The following is a 14,068-nucleotide window of genomic DNA, read 5'->3' as shown; positions in this document are numbered from 1 at the left end:
TCCCCTCACCTCCCCTTACCCTCCCCCATCAAAGCAGCCCACCTATCTACCTACCAACCTACCAATCTATCCAGCAACTCCCCCCCTTGCAAAAACCCACAGCCCTCCTCACTCCCAACTCCCCCCTTCCCCTTCCCTTACCCTCCGCAACTCTCCTTATCTCTCCCTCTACATCGCCAGCCCCTTCCCCACCTCACCAACCCCCAAGCCCCTCCTCCCCTCCCCTCCCCTTCTCTCTTCCCAGCCCTCTCCTCTCCTCTCCTCCCTCCTAGCAGCTCCGTCACCAATCACCAATCACCAATCACCAATCACCACACCTCCACACCTCCACGCCAAAACCTCCCAACCTCCCTACCTCCCTACCTCCCTACCTCCCTAGCTGCATCAGACAAACAAAAAAACGAACAGCAAGTGAAACGAAGGAAAAAAAGGGATCAATAAGGATTGAGGACTACCCCCCAATTCTCAAAAAGAAGGGAGCTGCGATATACACAAGAAAGAAGCCTTGTCCGTGCAACCGAGGAATTGGCTTCGGAGAACGGTGGTGCGTGGTATGGTAGTCTAGTGGAGAAGAGAGTCGGAAAGGTGGGGGGAAAAGAAAAGGGTCCTCAAGCACCACAGACGAAGGAGATGGCATAACAGCTTTGTATATCAATAGTGATTAAATTTATATCCATATATCCATCCACGTCCTCACGCCCACACAATCAGGGCACATTTCTTCCCAAGTCCCCAATGAACACCTCAGAGCCTCCAGCTCCCTTTTCACCTTGGACTATGTCTAAACACCCCACCCTTAGCATAATGCCTCAACCGATCCGGCACCGGCGACGAGCCCTCTAGGGCATCAATTTCCGCGCTGCCATAATTCCCACCCGTCTGCGTGGTGAAAGTGCCGACCGTGCCAATATCCGGGACACGACCTAACATTGCTTCGACGACACGGTAGCCGGCGCCTGGTGCGTAGCCAGGGAGTTCTAACCCAGACCATATCAGCGACTGGTCATTTGCAAAAAAGGGTGCATGGAATGCGGAAGAAGGGAGGGAGAAAGGACGCGAGGGTAAGTCATACCATGACCAGCGAGTTGAACATCATAGAACGTCAAGCCGCGCTCTGAACCCCAGCTGCCTACATCACCAGCCGATGACAAGGCACCACCGTTATACTCAGGATGATACGGCACGAAAAAGGTATTCTGCACCGGCCGCTCTTGGAAGCCCTTCACCCCTCCCCATGTCATATTTTGAAGCGCGAGGAGAGATCCGTTGGTTGGAAGGATGAAGTCGAGATTGCCGACACCAATGAAAGTGTTGTTGATGGAGTCGATAACGTGGGCAAGTACACCGTCCTGAGCAGGGCCAAGAGAGGTGTCTGACAAGCTTTGATTGTCGCTGGCAAGACCAAATACGTTCGTGGGTGTGCATTGCGACCAGTTGGTTGGTGGGGCGTTGATAGCGGCTTGGACGTCGCTGCGGTTGAAGTATACCATGTTGCCTGGTGGGTTATAGTCGCCCGGGTTGACTATACCGAGGATGCTCCATGGGTGAGGGCAGGTTTCTGTGATGTGGTAGATGTTGAAGCAAGCTAGAATGGAGTTAGCAATGCGAGACAAAGCAATGGGCACAGGCACGTACGATTGGTGAGGAGTGTCGCGTTGTACACGAAGTCGAAGATATCGCATTTAAGAGAGTCGTCCGCGTATGGATCGGGTAGAACTGGAAAGGGTTCTGCAGGAGGTGGGTATGCCAAATATTTGTCAAGCCTGTCTGCGAAGCCGCATGACTTATGCTTATCAGCGAGTGCTGCCGTGAAGGTCTCATTGAGGAAGAACAAGTTGGACCAGTAGTCCACGAACGGCTGAATGACGACTATGAAGATTAGCAAGGCTCTTTTGAAGGTACCAAAGGCTTCATACCTTGCTGTTGATCGGTGGAATCGCCGAGAATCGGATCATTGATAGCCATGCCCGCAAGATTGTAGTAGACCTTATCATTTGCATTGACAAAGGCGTCGGCGATATAAGGGACGTAGAAGCCGCCATAGCTTTCGCCTGTGAGGTAGACTTTGTAATTCTGAGCGCTGAAGGTATCCACGAAGTTCTTGTAGAAGCCAATGAATTCTTGAGCGAGCTCCACCTCGTTCGTGATGTTGGGTACGCCTTGACTGTAACCGACTCCTACTGGCTGTTCCACCCACATCGAGTTTGTAAGATTGACCCATGTATAAGGATTCTGGACTGGCGCTTTCGTGCCGGCTTCCCACGTGAAAGGTCCATTCTCGGTCAGTAGTCCGCTCAAGGAGCTGCAGCCAGGGCCACCGTTGAACCTGAGACAGCGTTAGCAGTGTCAGAACGCAGAGGCGATCTCACGTACCAGATCAAGACTTCTTCGGTAGCAGCTGGATTGGTGGAAGGAAAGAACCTGATATAAGGGTCAGCGCTTGCGTTCTGAAATGGCGACGTTGACATACCAGAAAAATAGCTTTCTACTTTCATTGGGATCGCTCGAGATGGGCAGTAGGCCTGCATAAGACTCGCCGATATCGAAGTCGACGTCAGGTATTGCGGTGCCATTTACAGCAAACTCTGTTTGGGAGTCAGGAATTCGTGTACACGTTCCTCCCTTCTTTTTTAGACTGACTCTCGGTCTCTGGGGTCAAGTATTTTGAAGCCCGCTTCTGCAACTCCGCATTCTGAAAAGGCTGGTTGGGCACGCGCCTTTCAAGAAGTGGTCTCCGCTCTCCAACCCTCTCGAACGCTTTCCCAGCGGGTGAGATGGCAGTCGCGAGGGAAGTCAGGCTCAAAAGACCACTAAATACAGTTAACGACAGCTTCATAATGGGATGCTATTGTAAGAGCAATAAGACCTTGGCTTTGACTCGAGGGACTCAAGGGTATTTTGTAATGCACCACGAGATTAGGCATTGCCTTCTCCACCATCGTCACCGCAGCAGCAATGGCAAAAACTGCACGAAAAGTGGTGCGCTCTAGCTTTTTCAAGAAGGCAGCAGCAAGGGACCGTAACGATAGAGGAGGCGGGATCCACCGCGTAGCATGATGACCTGCCTGCTCAGGAAACCTCAACGGCTTCCCTTGCAGGAGCAGGACGTTGAATTGGTGCTAAGCAGCTGCATATTCGCCGGGGGCCAGTTACCCCTCACGCACCTCCTCCTCCATTTTGATTCTGTGCCAATGATACCCGTGTGGGATCTCATCTCCGGTGAGGTCAGAGTAGGCACGACCAGGCACGCGATGAAGTCTATCAGGAATGCGTACGTCAAGACATCGAAAGAGGAAGGTGTGGTGCATATGATGTTTATCGACGGGAGAAGAGCGAGCGAGAGCCCCATCCGGCTGATCTCCCGATGTTTCAGCCGAGGCAGACCTAAGCTCTTAGTCAGCAGGACCCTGCCAAGACTATCGCTATCTCTTGAATGAATACTCTGCCCCTCTCTCTCTTCGGAGTATAAATGTTCTCCTGGTAGATTCGATGTTGAACTATCAAAGCTCCTGTCTAGGTCTAGTCTATTCGCACAGTGGAACTTGAGCTCTCGTTCTCACTGCCCATTCAATGCAAGACTTCTTATAATTCTGCTTCTAGTCTAGTCTGGACATTGAGGGTCATACGTGGAGGCCACATCCATTGAAATAGCAAGTCTCTGCAACATCATCCCAAAAGATTGTATTTTCATTCTTGTCTTTCCAGCTGATCTGTCTCAACACATCTACTTAATCGAGACTCTTTTTCCTAGACTCATGAATCCCCCACAATATCTCCCATCCTCTCCTATTATCTACCCTCTTCCCCCTCACCCCCTCGCCAACAACCTCCCTTACAACCTTGCAACCTCCTTCCGCCCCTCCCCTTCCCCCTCTCCACCACCGACCCTCTTCCCATCCCGACCAAACCTCACCTTCTCCCCCGTCCTCAACGCCTCCTGCAACGCGCCCGCAACCCTGACCGCCTCAACCGCGCCCTCCAAATTGACCGGCACTTCCTTATCATCGAGACAAGCCTCGACCCACTCCTTCCCCTCCTGCAAAAACGCGCCTTCAAACCTCTGGAAATAATCACTTGGCACCTCCCTCCTGATCCCACCACCCCTAACAGCACTGCTCATCCCCCCTCCCCCACCTCCACCCCCACCCGCAATAGCCGACATTGGAGAAGAAGAGGCCGCACCTTCATGGATAGACACGAGGTTAGAAGCGGGATTCGCATTGACGGTCAACTTGCCATGCGTGCCGATGATCTCAGTGGTATCCTCCTGGCCGGCGGCCATCATGCGCGAAGCGTAGAAGTAAGCGATGCGATGATCCCAGAACTCCACGATGCCGACGGCATTATCGGCGTCTTTCCATTTCTGCAACGTGGGCGCTATAGCTGTAAGGCCCACCGCCGACACGCTTTTGACTTTACTTCCCTCCCCTCCCTTCCCTCCCTTCCCCGCTCCCTTTCCCGCTCCCTTTCCCCCTCCCTCTCCCTTCCCCCTCCACCATCCCCCGCCGTCGCAGTGTTATAAGACCCCTCCCTCTCAGCATGACAAGACCCATCCGCACCAAAAAACCACAACGCCAGATCAACATCATGGACAGCACAATCCACAAAAATCCCCCCCGAGTGCTCCGCGTACTTCACGAACGCCCCAGAAGTATCACGTTTATCGCACGTTTGGGAGCGGAAGACAGCGGCGCGGCCGATGAGCCCGGCGGACATTTTGGCGTGCGCGTCGCGGTAGGAGGCGTCGAAGCGGCGGGAGAAGCCGCACATGATTTTGAGGTGCGGCTGTGTGGCCGCGAGGGAGGTGACGTGTTGGGACTACGAGTATAACGAACGATTGTATCAGCGCCGCACCCTTGCCATCTTGGGAAACGAAAGGGGTGGGAGGAAGACATACCACCTCAACGCTCAAACTCAACGGCTTCTCACACAACACATGTACACCGCCGCCCTCTCTCTCGATCGCCTTGGCGACCTGTTCCGCATGCACGACCGTCGCGCTCGCTATCACCACAGCCTGCAAGCCCGGATGCCGCAGCATATCCTCATATTCCGCGTATATCGCAATATCGTAGGGTCCGTAACGCTCTTGCGCCCATGCGCGCTCGTCGGCGTCCGGGGTTGATATGGCTACTAAGGTGGACCGCGGGATCTTGTGCAGGAAGTGTTCGGCGTGGCGCTTGCCCATGCGGCCGAGGCCGGCGAGGCCGATGGAGAGGGTGGGGACTGGCATGTTGCCTATGCGTGTTGTACTCTGTGGAACTGGGCTGGGGGTGGTGAATGCTGCCATTTTTGTTAGATTGATCGGTCAAGGTTTGCTTTGGGAATGGGGTGCGTTCGTGTGGTGGTGATGGTAATGGGAGGAGGAATTTGTATTCAGTGAGAGAAAGCAGGAGAGAAGGGGGTGAATGATGAAGACAACGTACTTTATGGTTAGCAATCCTCACTGTACCACATCCTCCCGTCGTACGACCCCAGGGTACTGAGTGAAGCAACAGGATGGGATGGGGCGCAACGAATCCCTGCTTGCCAGACTGTGATCGAGATCACTCCAGTTGCCTCGGCGGGAGAAACTAGCAGTCGTACGACATGATGAAGGGCTCCAAGGCGCTTCTTTATAGAGCGGCCACCTGTGCAAAATCGGGAAATGCCAGGCGAGAAGGCGATGATGCGCGGTGACGCTGGCATACATACCCATATCCATAGCCAAATGCAGGGGGGCATATTTGATGGGAGAGCGCGGGTCGCGACATTCCATTCCGACCCGAGCCACTTGCAGCCTGCGTTGTGCAAGAAGGGTGACGTTCTGTTGAGGGAGGGCGTCAAGCGAGCTCCTTCCCATACCGTACCGTATCAACAAAAATAAGATATCAGGGCCTTAGCGTCCGGCAACGTCCATACGTCAGACCTGCATGGGCCACGTGGGAGTCCTTATCCTACGCCGTCGAAGCGAAGGCGGTGAGGTAGCGATCGTTCGATGAAGATTCTAGACCTCGATCGTGAGGGTTGTATAGTATCGATATCTCCGAAGTCAGAGCTTGGCTGCAGGAATTGAAAGACATCGCTTGCTTGTGGTGGTACCCTTGTGGGAAAACGATTAGGATGTCTCAGAATTTTTAAGAGCTTGGGGAAAAGACGTGCATGAAATTTACATGTACATGGCCCTCAAAGGGGAAGCGTTTCGGGTGGAGAGCCCAACGATAACGAGGAATTGCCCGAAAGAGATGGACTGAGATCAAGGATCAATGACAGGAAAGCGTGACGAGTTTCAGCGACTGTAATAGGAGCATGCAGTACTGTAATCAAATGCATGCCGCGACTGCTCTGTTCTTGGGTTGGTCCTTGCGTGATCTCTTGTCGTCACGAAATCTCATTTGAACCCCGTGAGCATGTATTTTGAGGATGGATGGCGCGCTCTTTCTGGTCTTTCTTATCTACCAATAGGTGTTGATCCACGAGAGTATATATCGACCTCGCAATCTGGAGAACCTACGGGTCTGGTGACAGATTCTCTTCTCGAATGACCTGACTCTGATAAGAAAGGGGCGGGTTGGCTTGATGTACAATAGAAAATCTGCATGTGTAATATGCTTGCATGGTAGACACAGAGATCAGCCTAAGTGATTGCTGTGGCTTTTTAGATCTTGGCATATGTCTTTTAGCAGCGCCCACAGGACGGGTGGCTAATATATCTGCTGTCGGCGAGATTGATGGACTTCGCTTGCTGCGATATTTGTTAGCACAACAAGTATGCACATCGAGGGAGGTTCATGTCATTGCCTCAATCCCTCTCCATGCCCACATCCATCCTCAAATCATCTTCTCCACCGTCCTTCCCACCCACAACCTCCTCCCTAACATCTTCCAATCTCCTTCTCTGCCTCCCTCTCTCATCGAAATTTTCCTTATCTAACCACCGCTCAAACGTCTCCTTCACGCCCCCTCTCCTCTCCCCATCCCTAAAAAGCGTTTCATCTCCACCCTCCTCATCCTCACCCTTCCCCCCTCTGCTTCACCAAACCATTCCCCATCCACAATACTCGCCCACCAAGTATCCCTACTCAGTCCCTTCACAATCATATGCTTCCTGAAAACCCCCTCAAACCGAAAGCCCAGCCTCTTCGCCGCCCTCTTACTCGGCTCATTGAGCGAATTACACTTCCACTCGAATCGCCTATACCCCAGCTCCTCGAAGACGTATCTGCCGAGCAGGTAGAACACTTCCGTGCTCGCGATCGTTCTGTGTAGGAGGGGGCCGAAAATCACGTTGCCGACTTCGATGACGCGATTGGCAGTGTCGATGCGGTAGAGGGAGAGAATTCCAGCTGCTCGCCTTTTGGTGGTCTTGTCATTGTCTGTAGCTTTGTCTGCGTCTTTCCCAGCAGCTGTTGCGGGCGTAGCCCCACTTTCTTCCACGCTAAACACCCGCTCTTGCCCCCTCTCTGATTGAGTGTCGCGGAGAAGGACAGCCCAATAAACCGCCACCCTGCCTGTGCCCTCTGCCCCCACCCCTGCTGCACCTCCACCGTTGCCCCCGTGAACCCACCTCCCGACACTTTCCTGCCAGCTCTCGCGTGTTCGGTAAGGCCCACTAAGCATGTAGTCCCACAGCCCCGCGTGTTCGAGCCCGCCGAGCTGGTCGTACAGCTCGTTTGCGTGGGAGAGGGAGAGGGGGACGAGGGAGACGGTGCAGCCGTGGAGGGAGACTGTGTTGGAGGGGAGAGGGGTGTGGTGAGTGGGGATGGGTGTGCCGAGGGGGCCGTAGCGACGGTCGGAGCTGGAGGCCGGGAGGGTAGAGGGTGTAGAGGGAGGAGGTGGAGGTGGGTAGGTAGTGGAGATGGTGGGGTTGGTTGGTGACATGGTGACCGATTGACCTAGAAGGTGGTGGAAACGTTGGTGGTGGTGAGCGAGGCTGGGCTCCTTGTATGCTTTAGTAGAGTGAGAAGGTATTGAGTCTTGTGAAAGTCTGCTGGAATGGAGGTCGAGAGTTCTTGTTCAACTCGGGTGTGTGTCTGGGTGGTTTCTAAAAGCCCGAAATGAGAGGAGGCTCTGGCCCGAAAGAAGAAGTCGGCAGTGAGATACGAGCTGGAGTAGTCATTGTATGACCGAGCTATCGAGGACATGAGTGGGAGTTGAAGGAGGATGCCATGAGGATGTCATGGATGCTGATGTGATTGAGCGCGTGATTGCGCGAGCTTGCTTGACTCAGGCTCGAGCCGGTGACGGAGCGGAGCTCATGCATTCTGGCTTTGCGAGACCCGTGCCTAATAACATACAGATGCCAGAGCTCAGAGTTGAGTTGGTGGCCTGAGTACATTGAGTCGTTTTTGCTGGTGGTTGGTAAATAGATATCGTGATTCAATTCGTGAAGGTTGAGGCTCGGAGACAGGACCAAGCTACATGCAACAGCTGGAGACCACCTAATAGGCTCAGTTCTACGTAGTTGAAAACTTTGGACATGAAGCAAATGGCACAGATGTTTGAATGTTTTCAAGAATCTCTCGTTGTCATTATCAATTATCCTAACCGCCCTCTGCTCAACGGTCACAAAAGCCTCGCGTCAAAACACGCTCCAACCTCCACCTGTCCTCATCATAACACTAAATCCAACCAAACGCTCACGCTTTTTTTAAGGAGTGATGCCTGACAGAAATTGGAATCGTAGAACAACTCGTGAAATCAGTATGTACGCCCGATATGCCGAAGAATATACATTGCATGCGAATGCCGGTTTGTGAGATTTAAGGATTGTCGATGACCGAGATATGTCGCTTACAAAAGAGCAAAGGCTGCAACACCAGCGACAAGACCAACGATCTTCTGGCCAGCCTCCACGATAGCACCTGCACCCACGAAGGGGCTTGGTGATGATGTTGGTCCAGACGCTGTGTTTGATGGCGCACCGCTTGCAGTGCCGGCGGGTGCTGTACCTTTGACAACTGTAGCAGCTGGCGCAGAGGTTGCCGGTGCAGACGTAGCTGCTGCAGATGTCATCATCTCAGTCATGATGTTCTCGGATGTAGCGCTGCTTGCAATTGAAACGGTAGCTGGTTTTGAGGCAATCGGTATCGAGCTTGAGGCGGTGCAAGGAATGGTAACAATGTAGACTGGGTAGCACTGGTTGCCTTGGCTCTGGTCGTAGATATTGTTGAAGGTGCCAGACAGGCAGTTATAGAAGGTGTCATTGCCACCGAGGGAGAGATGCTTGTTTGATTCGCAAACAGACCAGCCTGCGGTGTAGATGGCACCAGCTTGAGGTGGGCCATCGAACTGGAACTGACGGTTGGAGGCGATATAACCTGTACGTCCCTTGGAGTCGAGAAGCTTGCCACCGTTGAGGGTCAAGATGAGGGATCCTTCACCGCCACATGCGACGTTTGTTGCTCGCTAGAAAAATGTTAGTACGCGTCTGGGGAGAAATGTAAGGCCTTAGACTCACCGATTCAAGGTCTCTCTTGCTGCCTGGGCCTGTGATGTTCATGGTGTTGAAAGTGAATGTAGGGCCGAATGGGAAGTCGGACTTGCAGTCGCCAGAGGCCTGGGTATCTGGTGCAACATCTTCGGTGACAGAGCCACCTGGGCCACTACCACTCTGTGCAATGACGGTGGCCGCAAGGGCGAGGATTGCTGATGTGTACTTCATTGTTGATGTGGGAGGTGGTGATGGGAGAGAGGTGTATTAATTATTAGATTGGAATGCTGGGTAATTATGTATTGCCTGTCCGTGAGCGAGTGACGGAGCGAGTGACTGTGCGATAAGAAGTACGGTCTAATAAGATGCAAGAAAACAAGAATGCAGAGAAGCTGATGTATGATAGATTGTTGGTGATGGGGGATGAGGAAAGGAAAAGGAGAGGAACGGGAAGTGAGATGAGCTTGTACTAAATACTTAGCGCCCCTTAGTGGCTCGTAATCGGGAGGGGTTTCACTCCCAGGCAAGTTTAGCGCCCTTGCCCCCCCCCCCAACCTCCTTGTTACTTCCTAGCCATCCCCCGGTTTACGACCACTCCAGGCTTCTCCCTAGCAACATCTACACAATCCAGTACCAGAACACCAGCCGCAAGCCATCATCAGCCAACCTGCCAACCTCGTCGCAAGAACCAGCCTGCCGTGGTTCTACCAACCTCAAGTATTTGACCGTTAGACCATGATGCTACCTTGGATCCACCGCCTAAATAAGCTTGGTCCTACTTACTCGCCTCCCCCTTAGCGTAACGCCGGAGCTTTTCTCTGCCTCCTGATTTCGAGAGCCTGTCGCTCTCCTGCGAAGATATTTTCCCAGGCCACTAATTTTAGCGTGGAGATCTCCCCCAGCCTGGCAGGTGCAGCAACCCACAGGATTTCCTTGATTTTCAAATTCCATCCAATCAACAAATTTCACTATTCCAACTCCGGGCCTTAGTCTCCCCCAAGCCCGGCCCAACTGGGGACCTGCGAGAGAAGCTCTAGACTGTTTCCGGCGTTGGTTCCCTCCTGCCTCGTCTGCCCGCTCCACAGCCTCCTGGATTCTTGCCGGGGCCCAGGCATGGATGACGACGCTTTGAAGGAAGCCGCTTCCCGCCACCAGGGATGTTGGCTAGGTGAGTGAGAAAGATGACGAAAGGGCTGAGGATCAGGTAAACACGTCGTTGGTTGTTTGTGTGGCTTCGCTGGAATGGCAAAAGGTATGTAAAATTTGTCAACAATGCAATTCTTCGGATGGATGTTTCATCTGCTGCACAACCCGTGCTAGGGAACAGCGAGCCTACAGCTTGGCCGCGTTCCCGCCTGCGTTTTCTTTCGCTGCATTCTCTCCTTTTTTCCCCTGCCTAGTCGGTGACTGGGGCATAGAAGATGATCGGGTACCCAAAGCTAAATCGGAATTACTCTCGCCTGATTACATTTCGATTTCACATACAATTTGGTGGAGCTAGACCGTTCTTAGATCCCGATGGGGCCGCATGGCTCAAAAGGCTCGCTGAAGTTCGGCTAGAAGCCACCTCTACCGGTCGATCTCAGTCAAATGTCCCTAACGATCTCGATGCTTGGCATGGAATTTGATGAGGTTTATTTGCTCTTGAACTCAGTTTTCCCCTTGAAGTATTATTATTACAGTACGAATCCAAAGTTGAGACAAGGACTCCTTTCTGGTGCCTCTGATCTTGAACGTAGCCAAGACTTTCACGTTCTCAATCGAGGATTGCTTGCGCACCGATTACAGCGCTTGCAGTTCCGCAGCGGATGATACCTTGTCAGCGGCGGTGAACATTATTATCTTGCGCTCTTCAACATGCATTGGAAAGCAATTGCCCGTGAAGTCCGCTGAAGCCTTGTATTGTTGCGGTCATCGCATAATAGCACCCAACTTTAAAAGTGATTTGACTGCGACGGAATCTCTTGCACAATATCTCCATGTGGCTGTCAAGTAGATTGACGGGCAGTCAATACCATATGATCACCCATCATCTCCAAGAGAAGCTTCATGTTACTAGTGAGTGCATCATGGTGCAGCGGTTTGCTTCCATTCTTGTATGTGACCGAGGTTTCCTGCAGAAACTTATATGCTTCTAATTGCTCTGGTCGTCGATGATTCGCATCATCATTATTTTCGCCTGTAACGCGTCTCAGTCGACGCTACGATCGTGCGTGCGTGCGTTGAGCTCTCAGTCCCAACATCGTCCTGTTGTGTTGGGCGTGATTCAACGAATGCTCAACATTTCCATCAAGGTTTTATCAAAATCTGGGTCGGTTTATGTCATATCCATCACATCTGAGGGCCTGTCTTTGGATACCACCCTTGAGCAGCTCAACATCTTCTCGAGTGCTTTGAAATGGTACATAGCCAACAGAAGACTACGAGAGCGCAAAGACAGGCCTGCTAGGGCAAGTGCAGGGTAGGTACTCACCATGTTGAAATTGTCGCCAGCGATGTTAAGACCCTCAAGTTGATGTAAAGGCAAGAGACCTAGACCGCAAGTATTCGCAGAGCCTGCACGCACGATATCGTTCCATGCTGTGAAGTGAGCCACCCATCATGCTCTGCGCTTTCCTCGATGCGAGACAACGTGATCCCAAGCGTGGCCGCGTCACCACCAGGCTTAGAAAGTTCCTTGGGTGGAGAATGTGCATCGTGATCCGAGGCAGAAGTCACCAGATTGAAGTGAGGGTGGCAGCCTTCTACTTATCATCGTATCCTCTCATTTCGCCGGATTCCCGAAACAAAGCGTTTCAATGATGGTTGAGAGGCCAAATCTACAGGCCGGTATCTTCATCAAAGGCTGGCGCTTGGCGCCTAGCTCTAAATAAAGAAAATAGGCCGCAATCCCCCGCAATACGAATGTTCTCCACCACACAGTAGACTGCGTCACCTCACCTCATTCCTCAGCATCAAATCGATAGGCTGGTGAACATGATCCATCTGACGTCTAAGCCTCGAGAGGTGACCGTCGACGGCCTTTACGGGCTCTTGCAGAACGCCAATGCAACGGCCCGCTCGGCCAGATACGAAAGGGCTAGGTCGTGTCTCTTTGGAGGGGTAGGTGGCGATCAAAACAAGGAATAAAGGACTGAGGATCATCCACTACTACTAAACATTTCGATCTTTGAACTGCTTTGGCCTTTCACCTTCTTCTGCATTTTGATGATGTTGCGAGATCTGTTTCTCTTTACGTGCTGATTCTCTACACTCGCTATTGGAACAATTTCCTTTGCCACGTTCGCTGTTACTACAATAGGTTAATTTTCTAGCTTGCTTGCTCAACTACTTCGAGACTCTTCAATCAACAAAATACACCAGGACACCAGAGCATGCACATTTTCCTCCCCCTCCCCCTCCTCCTTCTCTCCACAGCGCAGGCCGCTCTCCTCCCCCGCCAAACCGCCTCTCAAACCACCAGCTCCGCATCCGCCTCACCAACAGCATGCAACAACCACGCCTCCCTCTGCTCCCGCTCTTACTCTAACATAACGCACCTCGGCGCACACGACTCGCCCTTCCTGCGCAACAGCAGCTCCAATTCCGGCTTCGGGCTCTCAGACGCCGGAAACCAAAACATCGACTCCCTCGCCCAACTATCCGCCGGCGTGCGTCTCCTCTCCGCGCAAATCCACAAATCAGACAACGCCCTCCATTTGTGCCACACCTCCTGCTCGCTCCTAGACGCCGGACTCCTCCGCGACTGGCTCAGCAGCATCAAAGGCTGGCTTGACAGCCACACCAGCGACGTCGTAACCCTCGTGCTCGTGAACTCCGACAACGTAGCCGCCACCGACCTGGCCTCCGAGTTCGTCGCCTCTGGCATCTCGACGTACGGGTATACACCCAGCACCGCCGGGCAATGGCCCACTCTGCAAGCCATGATCAGCGCGAACACGCGCCTCGTGACCTTCGTCGCCTCGCTGCCGCAATCGTCGGGGTATTTGCTCAACGAATTCGACTACCTCTTCGAAAACCCCTATAACAACACCGCCGCCTCATCATTCACCTGCGCAGCCGACCGGCCCGTCGCCCAACCCGCCAGCGCCGCCATAGCCACCGGCAAACTCCCGCTCTTGAACCACTTTCTGTACCAGACCATGACCTTGGGCTCTACTGTCATCGAATCGCCCGATACGGCGAGTATAGGCACCACCAACGCGGCGACGGGGACAGGCAGTCTTGGGGATTTTGCTGCCGCGTGTGCGAAGGATTACGGAGGCAAGGCGCCCTGGGGTTTGCTGGTCGATTACTTCGACCAAGGCGATACGTTGAAGGTGGTGGATGATCTGAATGGTGTGGCGAATGATCAGGCAACGGGGAGGCAGGAGGCGGGGGGGACGAAGATGTTCACTGGGGCTGCGGGACCCGCGGTCAGGTTGCCGACGAATATCAAGGTCGCGGGGGCGGCGTTGGCGACGGCTGTGGCTGGGTGGTTGGTTGTTTGAGTATCTTGTTGGGGAGGGAAGGGGGATGGTGTGCATAGCGCGGCTTTTGGGATTTGTTCATTTTCTTGCATAGCGTGGACGGCATGGTATGGGATGCATGGACTGGGCTGGGCAGGGCAGGGCAAGGCGTTAGGAAAGCCTATTCAGCATGAGTAAGAGTGATAAG

General features: G+C 53.1%; 5 protein-coding genes across 5 annotated transcripts; 1 reads left to right on the top strand and 4 right to left on the bottom strand.

The window, feature by feature from the left end:
- Positions 1 to 765: 765 nt before the first annotated feature.
- On the bottom strand, positions 766 to 2,836 carry KY384_002947 (uncharacterized protein; the record flags this gene model as incomplete). Its single annotated transcript, XM_044811468.1, has 7 exons — positions 766 to 977; positions 1,073 to 1,585; positions 1,636 to 1,869; positions 1,917 to 2,326; positions 2,374 to 2,421; positions 2,471 to 2,585; positions 2,641 to 2,836. The coding sequence occupies 7 exons, from the start codon at positions 2,834 to 2,836 to the stop codon at positions 766 to 768; spliced, it is 1,728 nt and encodes a 575-aa protein (XP_044670601.1).
- Positions 2,837 to 3,832: 996 nt separating this feature from the next.
- KY384_002946 (uncharacterized protein) lies at positions 3,833 to 5,233 on the bottom strand (the record flags this gene model as incomplete). The annotated part of the gene is made up of 3 exons (XM_044811467.1): positions 3,833 to 4,363; positions 4,420 to 4,785; positions 4,898 to 5,233. The coding sequence occupies 3 exons, from the start codon at positions 5,231 to 5,233 to the stop codon at positions 3,833 to 3,835; spliced, it is 1,233 nt and encodes a 410-aa protein (XP_044670600.1).
- Positions 5,234 to 6,781: 1,548 nt separating this feature from the next.
- KY384_002945 (uncharacterized protein) lies at positions 6,782 to 7,599 on the bottom strand (the record flags this gene model as incomplete). The annotated part of the gene is made up of 2 exons (XM_044811466.1): positions 6,782 to 6,931; positions 6,997 to 7,599. The coding sequence occupies 2 exons, from the start codon at positions 7,597 to 7,599 to the stop codon at positions 6,782 to 6,784; spliced, it is 753 nt and encodes a 250-aa protein (XP_044670599.1).
- A 1,173-nt stretch (positions 7,600 to 8,772) lies between these two features.
- KY384_002944 (uncharacterized protein) lies at positions 8,773 to 9,643 on the bottom strand (the record flags this gene model as incomplete). The annotated part of the gene is made up of 2 exons (XM_044811465.1): positions 8,773 to 9,387; positions 9,440 to 9,643. The coding sequence occupies 2 exons, from the start codon at positions 9,641 to 9,643 to the stop codon at positions 8,773 to 8,775; spliced, it is 819 nt and encodes a 272-aa protein (XP_044670598.1).
- Positions 9,644 to 12,786: 3,143 nt separating this feature from the next.
- On the top strand, positions 12,787 to 13,902 carry KY384_002943 (uncharacterized protein; the record flags this gene model as incomplete). The annotated part of the gene is made up of 1 exon (XM_044811464.1): positions 12,787 to 13,902. One exon carries the CDS (start codon positions 12,787 to 12,789, stop codon positions 13,900 to 13,902), a length of 1,116 nt encoding a protein of 371 aa, XP_044670597.1.
- Between the last annotated feature and the right edge of the window lie 166 nt (positions 13,903 to 14,068).

This window comes from Bacidia gigantensis (genome assembly GCF_019456465.1).
Source record: "Bacidia gigantensis strain McMullin 20006 chromosome Unknown contig_180, whole genome shotgun sequence".
Taxonomy (NCBI): Eukaryota; Fungi; Ascomycota; class Lecanoromycetes; order Lecanorales; family Ramalinaceae; genus Bacidia; species Bacidia gigantensis.
This window is presented reverse-complemented; position numbering and strand designations above follow the sequence as displayed.